General features: G+C 54.4%; 1 protein-coding gene across 1 annotated transcript in view; it reads right to left on the bottom strand.

Moving 5' to 3' along the window:
• The window catches only part of MYL10 (myosin light chain 10), a 10,469-nt gene extending 4,624 nt beyond the window's left edge, over positions 1-5,845 (bottom strand). The window contains exons 1-3 of the mRNA XM_006155666.1: positions 5,759-5,845; positions 5,250-5,325; positions 4,730-4,834 (exon numbers count right to left, since the gene is read on the bottom strand). Coding sequence (XP_006155728.1) covers positions 4,730-4,834; positions 5,250-5,325; positions 5,759-5,794 — 217 coding nt within the window. The 5' untranslated portion in view covers positions 5,795-5,845. The remainder of the gene's footprint in view (positions 1-4,729; positions 4,835-5,249; positions 5,326-5,758) is intronic.
• Positions 5,846-17,394: the final 11,549 nt, after the last annotated feature.

Here is a 17,394-nt window from a genome sequence, read left to right as displayed (position 1 = left end):
GGGTTGCAAGCTGTGGGGAAAAGCCTCTGCATTTGAGGGCTGAAGGCTGGGGCTTGGGCGGTGGCATCAAAGGATCTGCAAAAATCAAAGGACCTTGGGACCAGCAGTTAGCGTAGTGGCTATGTCGCTGGACTCCCATGTGGCCAACCACAGTTCGAGTCCCGGACCTGGTGACTTAAAACTCATGCTGGGCGCATGTGCATGCGTGCCCAAGATCCCGAGAGGAGAATGGAGGAGAAGGGATTGCGGCGTGGCCATCACCTCTGGGGGGTGATTTCTTGCTTTCTGTCTCTCTCTCTCTCTGTCTGGTGAGTGCACGCGCACTATGGCAAAAAAAAAAAAAAACCTCTCCCCCAAAAAAGAAAAAAAAACACAGAAATCAAAGGATCTGTAAAGGGGCCGGCAGTTGACGTGGTGGTTAAGGGCGCTGGATTCCCACATGGCTGACCATGGCTTGACCAGTCCTGGACCTAGTGACTTGCTTTCTCGCTTTCCCTCACCCGCCCCTGGTTCAAATTAAGAAAATAATGATAACAAGTGGAATTAAATAATAATTTTTTTAAGGACCTCCAAGATTGTCCCAGCCAGAGGCAGGGCCAATGGCCCATCAGGCTGGGAGGATGGGCAGCCAGACAGAGCAGTTCAGGTTTATCACTTTCACAGCTTCAGGGAGAGGTGTCATTAGAAGAAATGGTTCTGATCCCCTCAATGAGATTGAACACTCAGCACCTTCATTGTACCCATGGGACTACTGAGGTCCAGAGGCCTCCCAGGCTGTGAAAATGACAGCAGGTGGTCTGGAGACCCTCACCCAGCACACTCTCCCTCTGTCACCCTGGCCCCCTTGCTCACCATGCACCTGGGGGTGTCCCCGTTCCTCTCTTCAAAGCTCAGCTGTGTCATCAGTGAAGCAGAGACAGAGGCAGGGTTTGCTGCTCATCTCCTGGGCCAGCTCAGATAACGTCATTAATGTAAGGTTTTGACAAACACTTCTCTATGCCAAGCTTCAAGATTACAGCTGTGCCATTTATCCTGTGGACCCCCGGAACATGCCACACAGTAGACATTCATGCCCCAGGTTATGGTGGAGGGAACCGAGGCTCAGAGAGGTTCCATTCCTTCTGCAGGTCTCACTAGTAAGAGAAGGGAGGACTTAAACCCACCTTGGTGGGCCTCCCGAGCCCCTGCTCCTCCTAGCACTTTGTGCTCCTGACTCAGACTGGGTCAGGGCCATCTGTGCTTCCCTCATCAGACTGCGTCAGAGCCTTTCATGTTTCCCCCATCAGAGTAGGTCACAACCTTCTGTGTCTCCCCCTCAGAGCAGGTCACAATCTTCTGTGTCTCCCCCTCAGACTGGGTCACAACCTTCCGTGTCTCCCCGCTCAGACTGGGTCAGGGCCTTCCATGTTTCCCCATTAGGCCGTGTCAGACCCTCTGTGTCTCCCCCATCAAACGGGGTCAGGGCCTTCCATGACTCTCCTGTCAGACTGGAAACTCATCCAGAACAGGATAGTGTCTGAGTCACTTGGTTTCTCTGAGACTGGCCCAAAGTGACCAGATCCAGCTTATGTTGGCCCAACTGGCCTGGAAGTTCCTAGAGGGCAGAGCCATGAGCTTCCTCTGGGCAGGGCAGCAGGGTCCCTATGTGACCAGCCCAGAGGCTCAGCACAGGGTCTGACTGGGGCAGGGCTCCAGGCCCTAATAGCCTGGTTGAGCATACAGCATGGGGCAGCCCTAGATCAGCGAGGGGTGAGGGGTCAAAGGACCTTGGTAAGTTACTGGTGTGGGGTCTTTGCCCCAGAGACAGGGTTTTGTTGATTAGTTGGAGATTCCCAGCATCTTGGAGGGGACCTTCCTGCAGGGGCAGGCTTGCAGCTGCCTCCAGCCTGCCCTCCTGAGGCCCATACACGTGGTCCTAGCTCAGGTCCAGCTGCCGGACACTCACCCAGCCCTGCTGTTCCCTGTCACGGGTGGCTGGGAGGCTGGAGCAGGCAGTCCTCCTCTCTCTTCTCCCCAGAGAGGGCCTCTGCTCTGGGAACTGGGAGTCTCATAAAATGGGCTGTGGAGTGGCTGCTTTCCCCATCGCTGTCGGAATCTCATGACAAAGTCTCCTCATCCCAATTAGTGGGATGAGGCGGTGCCTGTCCCCGCCGCCTGCCCTCCCAGCTCCTGTCCCTTCCTGCTGCTCTCTCACGCAGCCTCAGCCAACTTTGCATGACAAGCTCTGCTGGAGCCCCAGTCCCGGCGCCCCTGCAGAAATGAGAAAAAGCTGTGGCCCTGCAGCCCCCACTAGGCCCCAGACCACAGCCCCAGCTCAACCATACACCGACTTGAGCTTTAGGCTTCAATCTCCCCACTTGTAAAACAGGTGTGAGGCCTGGCGTGTGCCGAGGGAGTCCCTCCCACTTCCCTGAGATCTCAAAGGGTCTCACTAAACTCCCGCTCTCACAGCAAAGACCCCCTGCCCACCTTGACACGCACACACTGTGCCAGGGCAGGAGGCACTCACTGCCTCATGCCCTGGGCCTGACTGCTGGGCAGTCCACCCTGGCAGACCTAGAGACCACTCCCCAGCCCTCCTGCTGGCCTTCAGCGAGTTTCCCTGGAGGCCCATCTGCCTGCTCCAGTTAGTCAGGCACATTGTTCCATAGTTCTTGCTCCATCCCAGGCTCCTGGCTCCTGGGCTCTTCCAGCAGGCATCATGTCGTGAGAATAAACCCTAACAGCTGCCTAGAGGGGGCCAGTGGTGCTCCTGATTCAACTTGGCAGCCCCAAGTTCAAAGTGCCCAGAGAGGGGCCTGTACTTCCCAACCTCGGTCTCTCATTTCTTTCTTCCTTTTTTCCCGCAGAAAGATTTTTGCTTTAGGGTACGTGTGCTTGCTAGAGAGACAGAGACAGAAAACGAGAAATCACCCCCCAGGGAGATAGCCATGCCACAATCCCTTCTCCTCCAGTCTCCTCTCAGAATTTTGGGCATGCACGCACATGCGCCCAGTGTGAGTTTTAGGCCACCGGGTCTGGGACGTGAACTGCAGTCAACTATGTGGGAGATCAGTGACATAGCCATTACGCCATCTGCTGGTTCCCTAGTTTCTCATTTCTTTCTTTTTTATTTTTTTAAAGAATTATTTATTTTATTTTTTTATTCATTCATTCATTTTAATTTGACCAGAGAAAGAGAGAGAGAGAGAAAGCAAGAAAACAAGCCACCAAGTCCAAGCCTCAAACTGTGGTCGGCCGTGTGGGAGTGCCCAATGCCTTAACCACCACGCCACCTGCTGGTCCCCCCAGTCTTTCATTTCTAACACGCAGGGTAATGTTGGCCTCCTCCCGCTCTGGGACCAGCCAGGATATAGAGTGTGGAAGCTTGGGTGCAGCTTCCACAGGAGCGGTTTTTGTATGGTATTTTCCACCCCATAACATCTGTGTTATTAGGTAGGACCACCAATTAGTGAGTTCAATGGTGCCCCCCAAAAGGTGTGCCCACCAGAGCCTGTGAGTGCCACCTTATTTGAAAAGAGGGACTCTGTAGATGTAAGGACCTTGAGATCAGATGAGCCTGAGTTATCCAGGTGGCCCTTCCTCCAATGGCAATGGCCTCAGAGTTGGAGGCTTAGAGGGATGAGGCAGAAGAGGAGGGGCTGGCGGCCACGAGGCAGAGGTTAGAAGAAGCAAAGAACAGACTTTCCCCTTAGAGCCTCGTAGGGAGCACAGCCCTGCCCTGACTTCAGACTTTGAGACTCTAGAACGGTAAGATAATATGAGGGGACTTCAAAAAGTTTGTGAAAAACATAATTAAAGTAGAATTTATTCTGGAAAAAAATGAAAAATTGTACACAGTCTTTTCATAATACACATTTTTCATGAACTTTTTGAGACCTCGCTGTTGTTTGGAGCTACCAAGTCTGTGGTAATTTATTACAGCAGCCACAGGAAACTAATATAACCCCCATTTTACAGACAGAGACACTAAGGTAAGAAAAGTAGGTAAGCCTGCCTGAGGTCACCCTGGGGGTCCGTGGGAAGCCAGACACGACCCAGAAATAGCTGAGGCTGTAGGCCGAGGAGTGGTATCAGGCAGGGACAGCCTGAGGGTGGGGTGGTAACAACACCCCTTCTCAGATCATCCAGAGCCCAGGCTGGTCCTTCCTTCTGCTCACAGAACCCTGCAGCTTGGGGGAGCTCCCCAGGGCCAGGAGACAAAGGGACAGGGATGCCTCCACCCCAGGTCAGATGCTGTGTCTCAAGAGAGTGCACTGGTTATTGCTGGGAAGTGGGGTTGGGGCTCCATTCAGGCCACTGTTCTGCTGGGGCATCTGGGACAGGGGTCATGGCCCTCTGAACCCAGGACTCATTTATGAATGAGGCCCCCTGATCCTTTTCCTGGGGGCTGTGGTGATGGGCAATGAGACAAGGAGAGTAACGGCTACAGCACTATGGTTGGCCACTGGAGCTCTCTCCCAGTCCCTGTCTATGCTCTCATCCCAGGGGGCAGTGAGGCGAAGCCGCCAAAACAAGCCCATAGGTAGGGAGGTAGGAGGGCAGGCTCTCCTCTAACAGTGGGCAAAGGCAGAGTTTACCGTAGTTATCTGCAGGGGTGGAAGCTGAGGCAGGGCCCAGGAAGGCAGATGAGGCTGGGGGCTGGTATCTAACCACGCCATGCTCCCAGACCACGCCTCCCCACACGCACCTACCCACCCCCTTCCCAGGTCCCTCAAGCCCTACTCACCCTTCAGCTTCTCTCCAAACATGGTCAGGAAGACCGTGAAGTTGATGGGCCCTGGAGCCTCCTTCACCATGGCCTCCAGCTCTTCGTTCTTCACATTGATGCGACCTAGGGGAGGAGGTGGGAGGGGCTCATGTCCTCCATGCAGGGGTCAGGGGGATGCCTAGAAATGAAGACTCTGGGGTTCTCCCTTCTTCCACACCAACCTCTCATCGTTCCTAAGTCCCTTTACTGCCCCTCTCTTGACCCCTCACCATACCCAGACCTTCCCTCTGACTCCAGGCCTTGTCATGGGCTATTCCTGCCCCTGTAATGCTCTCCCCTTCCATGGCTGAGACCTCCTCTCACCCCTAGGAATTACCCCAACCTTCCCTGGCCATCTTCCTCTGCACCCCCATCACACTCCAGCCCCATACGCTCACTGTGCTGCTGCCTTAGGCTTCCCCAGCTGCCCACTCTTTCCAGATGGCCAGGGTTTAACTCCCCAGCAAGCCTGAGCCTCTGCAGCTGCCCAGGTACCTACCCAGTGCAGCAAAGGTGTCCCTCAGGTCTTCCTTGTCAATGAAGCCATCCCGGTTCTGGTCCATGATGGTGAAGGCCTGGCAGAGACACACGCCTGGCAGTCACCCATCCACTGCCCCGGCACCCTCCCCAAGGGCTGTCTGTCCTCCAGTGGAGGCCCAGGGAACCTCAGTGCAGGCCCCTCTAGTCACCTAGGTGCCCGGTTTGGGATGAGTCAGGGCTCATCCTCTCTGGGCTCCACCCAGACCCTCATTTCAGGCTTTCAGCAATTCCAGTTTGCAGAGAGGGAAATGGAGCCTAAAGACAGAACGGCCTTGCCTGAGATCACACAGCAAACACAAGGTCAGGTTCAGAGAGAGGAAGGGCAGCGAGAGACAGCTTCAGGTTTGGAAGCATCCCAGAATAATGACAGTACCTTCAGCCCCAGGGACCTCGGGCTGGCCTGAGCCTGACTCAGCACTTTAAGATTTGCGTTAATCTTCCCAAAAGCCCCAGGGGCAGCAGACCAACCTCTTTAAACTCCTGGATCTGGGACTGATCAAACATGGAGAAGACGTTGGAGCTGGCTCCTCCTTCTGCTCTTTTCCGGGCTCTTCTGGGTGCCTGTGAGGTACCAGGTAAGGCCTTGCAGCAGCCGGCACCCCCAACCCATGTATCACTTCCCACGGTTACACCATCCAGAATGGCATCGCCCTACACTCCAGTACTCCCAGCGGATAGCCGAGGCTCAGCAAAGCCTTGCAGACCAGCAGGGTGCTCTCCCTGCACTGGGCAAGAAGCCGGCAGAGTACCCACCCTGCAGGGTTAGGCAGCTGCTCCCCAGCCCAGACCACCCTGCCACTGGGGTTCCAGAAGCTGGGTAGTCAGCATTGCACCATGGGACAGGGGGGGGCATCTTTTCTAGCTTCGGTATGCATGGGGCTCCCGGTGTCTTCCTGGTTGCCCTCCACTACAGCTGGGACCTGACCGCATCAGCCCCTGCTTAATCCTTCCCCAGGGTCCTCAGGGTATCTGGACTCTCAGCCCCATACCATCTGTCCCTTGTCACTGTTCTGGAGCTTCTACTCCCTCCTACGTAGGTCCCTACTCTGCCCCAACCTGCTTTGAGCTGCCTTCTCTCAGTGTTTGCTACTGCCATCCCCACTGCCTGGGACGCCTCCCCCGCCTTCCATCGGGAAGGCTTCTACTCATCCTCACACTCAGGTCCCTTGTCACTGCCTCTGAAAAGCCCTCCCTGATGCCCCAGGCCCTCCACCCGTCCACAGCTGTCTCTGTCTTGGACTGTCACTCCCTACAGTACATACCAACTGTCCCACCATTTCTCTGTCGTTTTCCCCAGCGAGGTGGGGACTTCAAGGGCACGTCCCCATCTCTCCCATCTCTGATCCCTCCGTCCCACCCGGACCTGGCACAGAGTGGAATTCAGTCAATGTTTGCAAACAGCTGCCCAGAACAGCAAGGCTGCAGGTAGGGCTGCGACCACCCACAGGGAGTATTCCGGGGTCTCTGGCTGGCCCTTCTGCATCGACACCTTCCTTTCAGGATGCCGTGGTACCTGAGAGTCCACCATTAGACATTTACTAAAAGCTGTGAGTCCTGGATTGGCGCTTAGTGGGGGAGAACGGTCTGGACTTCACGAGGGAGAGGTGGAAGGGATGGCACAGGCAAGGCCCCCACCCGCGGCTCCTGCCTCCTTCTCAAATACCCTCTGCCAAGTCCTAGTCTACTGCTCCCCCTCCCTGTAGAACATGGGTTCCCCCCACCTACTGCCTGTGTGGTCTCCCCTCCCCCTAACTCCCCCTTGTCCCCGCCCCCACGCTCGCCCCCACTCCCCTCGGGCTCAGGAGCAGCAGCGCCCAGCTGACTTATAATTAGCTTTTACTGGGTGCTTTGTCTCCACTAATCCTTTGAAAGGGGGCTGGCAGGGCGGCTGGGACGTTATGATGCTGTAAAACCTCTGTAATATTTATAAATCCCTTCAGACATCATAAAGAAAAGAACTTCCCTGCAGAGTTCATCTCACATAATTACATATACATTTCCCTCTGATTAATAAAAAATGATCACTTCCGTCTGCGGGATGCTCTGCCCTTTCTCAGACTTGCCCTCAGCCTCGGCATCCCCATCGCTGCCGCACCCCAGCCACGAATGTCCGTCTTCTTACATGTCACCACACTGTGTGTTCCCGAGCTCTGCGAGGGAGGACGGACTGCACAGGGTGACCCTGAGGCCTCTGATCTCCAGCCAGGACCCTCTGCAGCCCAGCTGTTTTAGACATTCCTTTTATAAGGGACCCCTGAGAGAGAAAATCCCCTTGAAAGAAACATCTTGGGGAAGAAGAGGGTCACCCAGACCTGGGTTTAAATCCTGACTTGGTTGCACAAGGTCTCTCTGATGTTAAGGAATGCAGTCGCCTCCTCTGAACCTCAGTTTCCCCATGTATAAAAGTAAGAGAATGTCTACCTCAAAGCACCCGGATATTATTAGGCCCCTGACCTCCAGTCAGGCTCTGTACCCCATCCCAGGGACCCAGAGCTGAGTTAGGCCCGGTGCTTATCCCCAAGGAGCTCACAGTCCAATCAAGGTCAAGTGATCAAGAGAGGGTGATGGCGGGAGAGAGTTCTCCGGGAAGCCCCCACGCCACCCAGCGGGCAACTGGGAGGTGGTATTAGACTCCGCGGCTGAGTCAGAGTTCTTGGGCTGTGAGGGACTAATGAGGGCGGCTGAGACGTTGGCGTGAGAAAACCGCATGGTTCTTTTGGGGTATCTGCAGGGAGACCCCAGGGCTGGAGCACAGGAGGCAGTAGGACAAGCCCCACGTAGTCTGAGGGTCAAGGATAAGCAGGAGGACCCGGCAGAGAAGCCATGCTGTCCCAAATACTAACCCAGCTGAGCCCAGCTCCCCCCTGTTCAGAGCCCCAGAGCCTGGACACCCCCATCTCCCTCCACCCTCCTTTTCCTCATTCCCCCTTCACCTCAGCAGCCCCCACCACATCCAGGAAAGCAGAAACTCAAATCAGAACCTACGGTAGTTGTCAGACTGGCCACCCAGCAAGGTAGCCCAGATGGACAGGTCCAGGCATGACATTAAGGTGAAGGTCAAACCAGAGACAGCATTGTGTGGAGGTCAAGGATGTCAGTGAGCGGAGGGAGGTCAAGGTCAGGGTGAGTTCAGGCAAGAGATTAGGGTCAGAATCACAAACGAAGTCAAGGGCACGGGCACGGGATGAGGACAGAGTTGGGAATGAGGTGAGGATTGAGGTAGGGAGGTGACCCCTTGCAGGTGGGAGGGATAGGAACCCAGCGCTGGAGCTGCCGGCCTGAGCTCCCTGGGGAGGGGAGCGCAGGTGCAGAGAGGGCTGGTGGGAGGCAGGGCAGCCCCAGCCTACCATGGTCTGGAGTGCTCGCTGGTGCTGCCGCGGGGCTGGGGCCGGCTGGAGATGGCTCTTTAAATAGTGCTCCTCCCAAGGCCGGCAGCACTCCAGTCCAGACAAAGGTTTGGAAGGTGACAAGGACAGGATGGGGGCCCCCCTGCCGGACATCTGTTTCTGGCCATTTGGAGTGGGTGGGGCTGTGGGATCCTTGGCTGGAATCCACGGGCCAGAGACTGCCTAAGCCATGAGGATCTCCGTGAGCGCAGGACCAACTGTTTTCGCTATGACCAGGGGACCAAGGCCCAGGAAGGGGCACCTGGCCAAGGACACACAGCACGCCGAGGCTGCAACCAGTTGGGACAGCTTGGCCTTGGGCCTGGGCAGGCTAAGAGGAGCTCCCTGAGGCAGGGCTGCCCCTGCCAGCTGGGGCCACTCAGACCACAAAGTGGCCAGGTATCTTGAGCTGCTTGACTCTGAATGGGACTCCATCCCTTAGGACACTCAGTTCTCTCACAGGGACAGTGGGGAGGATGTGACACTGTCCGGTCTGCTCATGGAGAGGGTTTCTGCATCAGCCTGACCCATGAGGGTCCCTCAACCAATATGCCAGTTGTTCTTCAGTTAGCAGAGCCACCTCCCCCAGCCCAGGCCCGGGCCCTCTCAGGGCACTGAAAACACCCAAGGTATTGAGAAAGCAAAGAGAAGTCCTGATAAGGGAAAACTGAAAAAAAAAAAAAACCAGACCTCCATCCCACCTTGGCTACACACACATACACACATACACACACATGCATCCAGGCCTGGCCCAGCCCAAGAATTCTCCAGGAAATGTGCCAAACAGAGCCCACACCTGCCCCAGGCAGGCCCATCGTGCACAGTACAGCCCCTGAATCCCACTGGGCCTCAGCAGCGGGCCCTGTCCATCTGACCAATTTGGCTGCCAAGCGGGGCCCACCACATCTGATCAGCTGCCAGGGCCGGCAGTGCTGGGTTCAGGCGTGCGTCCCGGGGGCGGAGAGCTTAACTGTCCCAGAGCTGGCCTCAGGCCTCGGGCCCCAGGACGGCTGATCCCCTCTTGCAGGGCGGAGTGTAATGAGAGTCGCTACCATTTCTAAAGCACGGAAGGGCAGGGCGGGTTCTACCACATGGCGCCCACATCCTGTCCTGTTCCCATTTTCCAAGTGAGGGAGTGGGGACACACTCAGGTGCGGTCACTCACCTGAAGCTGAAAGGAGGCGGTGCCAGGACGCAGACACCTCTTTCTGGTGGTTCCAGAAGGTTCTACCCAGCAAATGTTTCCTCCCTCTGGTCCTCACCTGGCAGCCCCAACTGCAGCTGCTCCTGGGCTCCCAAGCACCTGAGCTGGAGCTCTCCATCCAGAGCCGGGCCCAAGTCCTGCTGTGTGTCCCTCAGCAGGTTCTTCTCCTGGTATCCTCTTAGAGGGACCAACCACACACTCTATAGTGTTCAGTAGGCCCGGGGAAAGGGGAGCCTGCCTCTGAGGACAGCAGCCGTGGGTTCTAGTCCCAGCTCACCATGACCTGCTGTCAGAGATGGTCTGTGTGGCCACAGCAGGTGCCTGCCCTTTCTGGGCTGTGTGGATGGACAGATAGTTGGGGTGCAACCTTTCCCTGCTCAGTGTGTGAGCCTGGCCCTGGGGTCTCTGGCTCTAGACTTGCTGAGGGGGAAGACATGATGCTATCTGGGGCATCACTCCCCTGAGCAGCCCTGCTTCCTGCTGCTGGCGTCCTGCTGGCCTGAGGCCGCCTCATCTAAGGGCTGGATGTCCTAAGCTCTTGCCTCCGGGGATGGCTGCTCAGGACCACGGAAGTGTTCTCAAAGCCAGGGCAGTCTGCTGGAGGGGAGGGAATGCGAGACAGGATCTCAGTGGGCTGTGGATGAATCACAGCAGGGCTTAGAGTCTTAGTAAGTCCCTACTGCTTCCTTCCCTGGCCCCCATCTCCTCTGGAAGACAGAGGCAGAAAGGGCCGATCAGAAACCCTGCGAGACCTTGGAACCCCCAGGGAGGGTGGGTGTGGGGAGCACGTCATGGCCCTAAGAAGGGGAAGCTGTGAGTTCTGCCCTTGCCTTGGGACTCTGACGGGGCAAAGCATGGACCCTCAGTTTTCTCTTTCTGAGAAATGGGGCCAGCAATCTGACCCTTTTGAAGCTGCATCTGGAAGCCTAGTGCCACTGGAAAGAGTTGGGCATTGGGGTCATGACCTGGGGTTTGGAGAACAGAACCCCCAACGTGGCACTCCAAGTCCCAGTGTCCATGGCAGAGTGGGGCTGCAGTGAGGCAATTGCTGTGGCTTAGTCCCAGTGACTCAACTGAACGTGGGGTGAGGGCCGGCTCTTGAGGTCAGAGACACTCCTGAGGGGCCTCTGCTCCCACCCAGGGGACTCCTGGGGACAAGGAGCCCCTGGAGCTGCAATTCTGGGTCTGCCTGAGTTGAGTCGGATGAACACGTAGCCCCCTATGAGAAGCAACGTTTTCCTAGAGGTACCCTGAGGTCCTAGGGAGTGGCCTAGCCAGGAAGGAAGCGTGGAAAGGCACCCCTAGGCTTTGGGCAAGCTGCCCCTTGCAGGGTGACCAAATCAGAACAAGCTATGGGAGGCGTCTTCTCCTTTCAACCCTCACCCCTAACCTCTCACCTCTAACAGGTTAGCCGCCATCCAGATCTTCTTCAAATGCTTCCTGAATCTCCTTCCTTAGCCCAAATCATGCTCCCTTCTCATCACATCCTCCCAATTCCCTCTCTCTCCCTACCTCCTGCTTTCTCTGGTCCCTTCCTCTCCCCTCTCCGACTGGGATCACCATTTCCCTGCTACTTCCACTCTGCAGAAGAGGGCCGCCTGCCTTCCCGTGGCCTGGGTGTTTCACCACCACTAACCCCCCAGCCTCCAACCCCTGGTCTCCTAGGAACACCAAGGGGCCTCAGAACACAAGCCTGATTCTTTTTCTAAAAGGCCTCAGGCTTCCAGGGGCTTGTTGGTACAGGTATGGACCTTTGAGCCAGAGGGACCTGGCAGGTTCCATAGACCCTCAGCAGCCAGATGCTGAGTGGTCTCTGCAGCTTCCTATCAAGTGTTCTTTGCTTGTACACCATGTATGACAGGGAGCTCACCACCGCTCAAAGGCAACTTCAATCAATTACACACTCTGGCCCTATGCCAGGAGATCTGGGGAAATAACTCATCCTTGGGGTTGGACAGTGACAGCAGTAAAATTCACAGTTCTACAAGGCTGATCTATATGGGAATGTTTTGGGTTCACGTCTGGAGAACTCCCGAAGTACACTGGGCACACGAGTGTCCATGATCCTGGCTGGCTGGGGTAGGGGGAGGATCATGGTATGGGGACCCTGTTGGAGTGCTATCTCTCCTCTCAAGGAGGAAATAAATACACTTTTGAATATAGTAATAATGACTTATCCATGATGACCCCTGAGTTTGGAACATTTTAGTAACCAAGTCAGACAATGCCTATGAGGTTCTTCATTCATCAAATATTTATTGAATTTTCATTGAGTGCTGGGCTCTGCAAATAGCAGTGAATGGAACAGATATGGCTCCCGGAGTGTGAGGACCGAGGCAGAAAATGCCACTGCCCATTCAGAGGGGCACTGTGAGCTGGGGTCCCACAAACTGGGCCTTAAAGACTGTGGAGGACCTGTGAGAGTCATCAGTATTCTGGGGAGAAAAGCAGGCGAATGTGTGGGACATCCCAGAAACCCCACAAGGCGCTCGGACGTGAAAGCGTGTAGCTCAGCAAAGAGGGGAGCAGAGGGGACAGAGCTGCTGGGACCATCAAGGAGGACCAAGTGAGACCCAGTCAGAAGTTCCCAGATCTGGCAGTGCAGGGTGACCCCAGGGTGATTAGGCAAATGAATCACACCCTTCCCTCCTCTCAGGACGGGGTGACCACAGGCCCCTTGAACAGGATCCCTGGCGTACTTCTGCTCCCCTGGGCAGGACCTATAAAACAGGCCAGAGGCATTCCAGAAGACATTCTTCTTAGTTTTAAAGGTTTCTTTGTCTTTTCTAAATGGCTCTAAATTAGAGGAAGGCTCCAGACAGGGTGGGGGCTGGGAGAAGGGCACAGCAGGAGCTTTGGGAGAAGACAGCCCACCCCCTAATTGTCCTCAACATCTCAGTCATCCCACCTGGTAATTAGAGGGCTGAGGGATGTGAGAGGCGAATTCCTCTGGGGTAAGAGGGGGAAAGGGGCTAACTGGCTCTGAGCCAGGCTCTGCCTGAGTGCTAACTGCTTAGTGGGGGGCCCAGTGACTTGATCCAGCCTCTGGCCCCTGCTCAGTTCCAGCCTCTCAGAAGCCTAACCGCTCTCCTGAGCACGGCTGCAGGTCCATGGAGGCTGTGTCCACCCCGATCTGGAGCATTTTTTCTGAGTATGGGATAGAAACAGAAGAAGGAAAAGGGGACAGAGGATAGATGGATGATGTCCACGGTTTGGGATGGTTTCTCTGGCCACACCCTGTTGTCTGTCTTCAGGCCACCATGACACAGTGGGTGACATTTGGGAGCAGGGCATGGGGAGGCCCAAGGAGCCATGCCGTCTTGGACAGGCCAGAAAGATCAGGTTACTCATGCCTCCACCACAGGCACTGGAGCCACCACGCCAGCAGCGCATTCTAGAAAGCCAAGAGACATGTGTCTTAACTCACAGGTCTCGTCCTGGGCAGCCATGTTCTCTGTCAGCAACCAGGCACAATTTGTTAAGTACCTTTGGGTTCCAGGCAAATGCCTGGTTTGAAATCCTCATGACAAACCTGCAAAGTGAAAACGACCATTCCACATTCAGGGTGAAGAAGCAGCGATCTCAGAGAAATTCAGTGACATGAGTGAGGTCACAGAGCACACAGGCCCAGCAGGATCAGAACCCAGTTCTATCAGATTTCAAATTCAAGCTCTAGTCTCCCCATGGCCCTCAGATCCTGGGGAGTACCTTGTGGCTGTACTCCTGGTCTCCCTACAGATCCCATTTAAACCTCCTTGCTTTGGTTAGTATTTACTGTTATGTAAAGAATCATATCAAAAAGGGGAGTAAAGTGCTCACAGGTTTCAGAATTCAGAAAAGGCACGGTGAGGATGGCTTATCATGAGGTTTAGAATCTCAGCTGAGAAGACTAAGGCTGTGGTGACTGGCCAGTGCTGGAAGGCTGGCCACTCACATGTCTGCTGCAGGCTGGGATGACTCGGAAGCAGCTGCTCACCAGACTGCTTGCTCGTGGCCTCTGGGTGTAGCTTGAGTCTCCTTCCAACATGGCAGCCTCGTGGTAGTCAGATTTGTTATATGGTAATTCGGGCACAAAAGCTCCAACATAAGGACATGGACACTCCATGGCTTTTTGTGACTTGACCTCACAGGTTATATAATAACACTTTTTCCCTAAGCCTCTTGGTCTAAGCAGTCACAGGAGCCTGCCCATTGTCCAAAAGAAATGATACAGACCCCTATTTGTCAATGGAGAAAGCATCAAAGAATTTGCAGACTCAGTTTATAACTGCCACTCCCACACAGCCTGGAGTTGGAGGGCTAAGATCATAGACCCAGCTGATAAAGGGGTGGGATTCAGACCAAACCTGAGAGGCTCTGGCCCACAGCCAAGAATGTGAGCCCTGGAAGGCCAGGAAACCCAGTCTGCAGTGGGACAGTGTGGCAGGTCGTGAGTCCCTGTCCACAGCCAGGAAGGCCTGAGTCTGGAAAGTGGCCTGAGCAGGGAAGAGGTCAGATCCTCTCCTGCTGAGAGTAGCCTTGACAGCAGGCCCAGCCTTCCTTCTATGCCAGCTCCCTCTGTCTTGGCCTGGGCTGGGCACATCGTCCTCTGGATCTCAGTAAACCTAGGTGTCCTTCCCTGAGCCCCTAAACCAAGGCTTGGCCACGAGGGGCTCATGCTACCTCCTTTTGCCTCAATCTCTTGACAGCTCTAGAAACTGAGGCTCAGAAAGGTCAGGGGTTTCATGGCAGGAAGGGGCATCAACCCAGAAGCCTGTCAATCTCTTACTGACCCCACCCTTTGCACATTCCACTAAGTGGGGCAAAGGGGCAGGGAGTGTGGGGGTCCGGGTCCATGCATTCCTCATGCCCCAGTGGGCATTTTTTCAGGTGCCCAATAGGAAACAGAACGCTGTGGAGCGAAGACTCTAAGAGGCCTACAAGGAGGAGAGAGAGGGTGAGCTGAGCTATGGTGGGTGGTGGGTGCCTGGCCCTAACTCCCTTTCTTCCATCTCCTTGGACAATTGAGGAAACTGAGGCCTGGAGTAGTGGAGGACTTGTTCAAAGCCAGGACTCTCCCCACCCCATCTCCCATAGGGTAGCTGGGAGTCGAACAGCCCTGAGGTCTGGATGGGCTGTTCCATGAGACTGGGACATCCCCACAGCAGACACTGGTTCAGGCGGTGCCTGGACTCGGGCCCTCCAGGGGCCTGAAGGCTGCCAAACAGGCCCAATTTGCTGTGCTAATGGGTGCTTTATGCTGCTTCGAGCCTCCACACACCCGCTGCTGGGGGCCGGGCCAGCAACAACAGAACAGACTCTAATTATGTCAAGCCACATCCTGCCGCCCTGGCTGAGCCATCAGCCGAGGTGCCTGGCATTCAGCAGCTTACTCCAGGCTGGTTCTGGGCGGAGCCGATCAGAGGCTGGAGCTGGAAGGTGAGCCATCTGTAACTCCTGCCTCACACACACGCCACCTTTCTCACCCCTCCTACCCAGAAATTGTGTGTAGAATTGTGTCTCCCTCAAGAAAGATATGTTGGGGTCCCGCCATGCTAGTGCAAGCTAAGGCACCACTGAACAGAGGAGAAAAAATCGTGGTGTGGGCATCCTCCCAGGGTACTTTCTCACTTTCTCTCTCTCTCTCTCTCTCTCTCGTGAGCACACACGACCTTCGGAAAATTTATGTATTTATTTTAAAAAAATTGTTTTGAAGAGGTTTTTTTTGCTATAGGGCGTGTGTGCTCGCCAGACAGACAGAGAGAGAGACAGAGAGACAGAAAGCGAGAAATCACCCCCCAGGGGGGATGGTCACGCCGCAATCCCTACTCCTCCATTCTCCTCTCGGGATCTTGGGCACGCACGCAGACGCGCCCGGCGTGAGTTTTAAGCCACCGGGTCCGGGACACGAACCGCGGTCGACTACATGGGAGTCTAGCGACATAGCCATTACGCTAACTGCTGGTCCCTATTTAAGAAATTTTTTAGAGATTTTTTTTTTTCTATAGGGTGTGTAGGCTAGCCAGAGAGACGAAGAGATAGAAAGCGAGAAATCACCCCCCAGGATGGATGGTCGTGCTGAATCCCTTCTCCTCCATTCTCCTCTCGGGATTTTTGGGCATGCAGGCATGCACATGCACCCAGCATGAGTTTCAATCCACCCGTCCAGGATGCAAACTGTGGTCAACCATATAGGAGTCCAGTGCCTTAACCACTATACCACCTGCTGGCCCCTTGGTAAATTTATTTCAAAAAAAAGAAGGAGAGAAAGAGGAAGCAGAGGAGAAGGAAGAAGGAGAAATTTGAACACAGACACATGCAGAGAGGAAGATGATGTGAAGACAGAAAGAAACCATCTGCAAATGGAGGTATGCCTGAGGCTACCAAGACCTAGGAGAGAGGCCCAGAGCAAATTCTTCCTCACAGGATTTAGAAGGAACCACCCTGGCCACACCTGGAGGAGGGACTTCTGGCCTCTAGAACTGCAAGACAAAAAAAAAACCAAAACCTCATTGGTTAGGTCTCCTGGTTTCTGGCACTTTGCTACAGCAGCCCAGAAACCAGTGTATGCAACGATCTTAATTCACATTTACCTGATTACTAGTGGGGTTGAGCATATCCTCTTACGTTTGTTCTTATTTTTTATTCTTATATGAAATTCCTACTCTAGACTTTTAGCTAATTTTACATTGAATTTTTTTTCTTATTTCTATACAGAACCTTCTTATTAGTTCTTTTTTCCTTCCCTTTCATGAGAGAGAGAGAAACAGGGATTCATGACAGGCCTTGCCATGCCACAATCCACCCCCAGCCTTCCAGCCAGCCAGGATCATGGCCATGCCCGCAGGTGCACCAGCATGTTCAGGCTGACCTGGGAATCAAACCTGGGCCTTCCCTATATGGCTTCAGTGATGCCCAGTGGTGTCCTACCACACATACCACAACTCCTGGGACTCCTTATTTATTTCTTTAAAATTTTTAAAAAATCATTCATAATAGAGTGAATGTATTAGAGAGAGAGTGAGAGAGAGAGAACGAGAGAGAGAGTGAGAGGGATGAGCACCCTCTACAGGGTCCGATCACTTGGGGGAGGAATGACAGCACCATTCCCTCCCCAGTCCTGTGACTGGTTGGATCCCGGGCACTTGCACATGTGCCCGACATGTTTCAGGATGATGGGGCCAGGGATTTGAACCGCAGTACCCATGAGGGATCCAACTTCTCTCCAGCAGCACTTCACTGCTATACCATGGAGCCAGTCCCTTAGTTATTCTGTATACCAAACTTCGGTTGTATCTCCTCTCAGTTTGTAGTTTGTGTTTTTACCTTCTCCAGTATGTTGTTTGATGAGTAAAAGTTCTCAGTTTGAATGTAGCCAACCCCTCCACCCTTTCTTTGATGTTCAGTTTTTCCCATGCCTTCCTTATTAACAGCAAACGACATTGACGATTAGATACTAATTGTTCAGGGATAAGCTGAATTATGTCATAGTCTCATAAGGAAATTCTATACTGCAGGTAAAAATCATATTTCAG

The sequence above is a fragment of the Tupaia chinensis genome, unplaced genomic scaffold (genome assembly GCF_000334495.1).
Source record: "Tupaia chinensis unplaced genomic scaffold, TupChi_1.0 Scaffold000465_1, whole genome shotgun sequence".
NCBI classification, from domain to species: domain Eukaryota; kingdom Metazoa; phylum Chordata; class Mammalia; order Scandentia; family Tupaiidae; genus Tupaia; species Tupaia belangeri.
The sequence above is the reverse complement of the archived record's forward strand: the minus strand, read 5'-3'. Positions and strand labels throughout refer to the sequence as shown.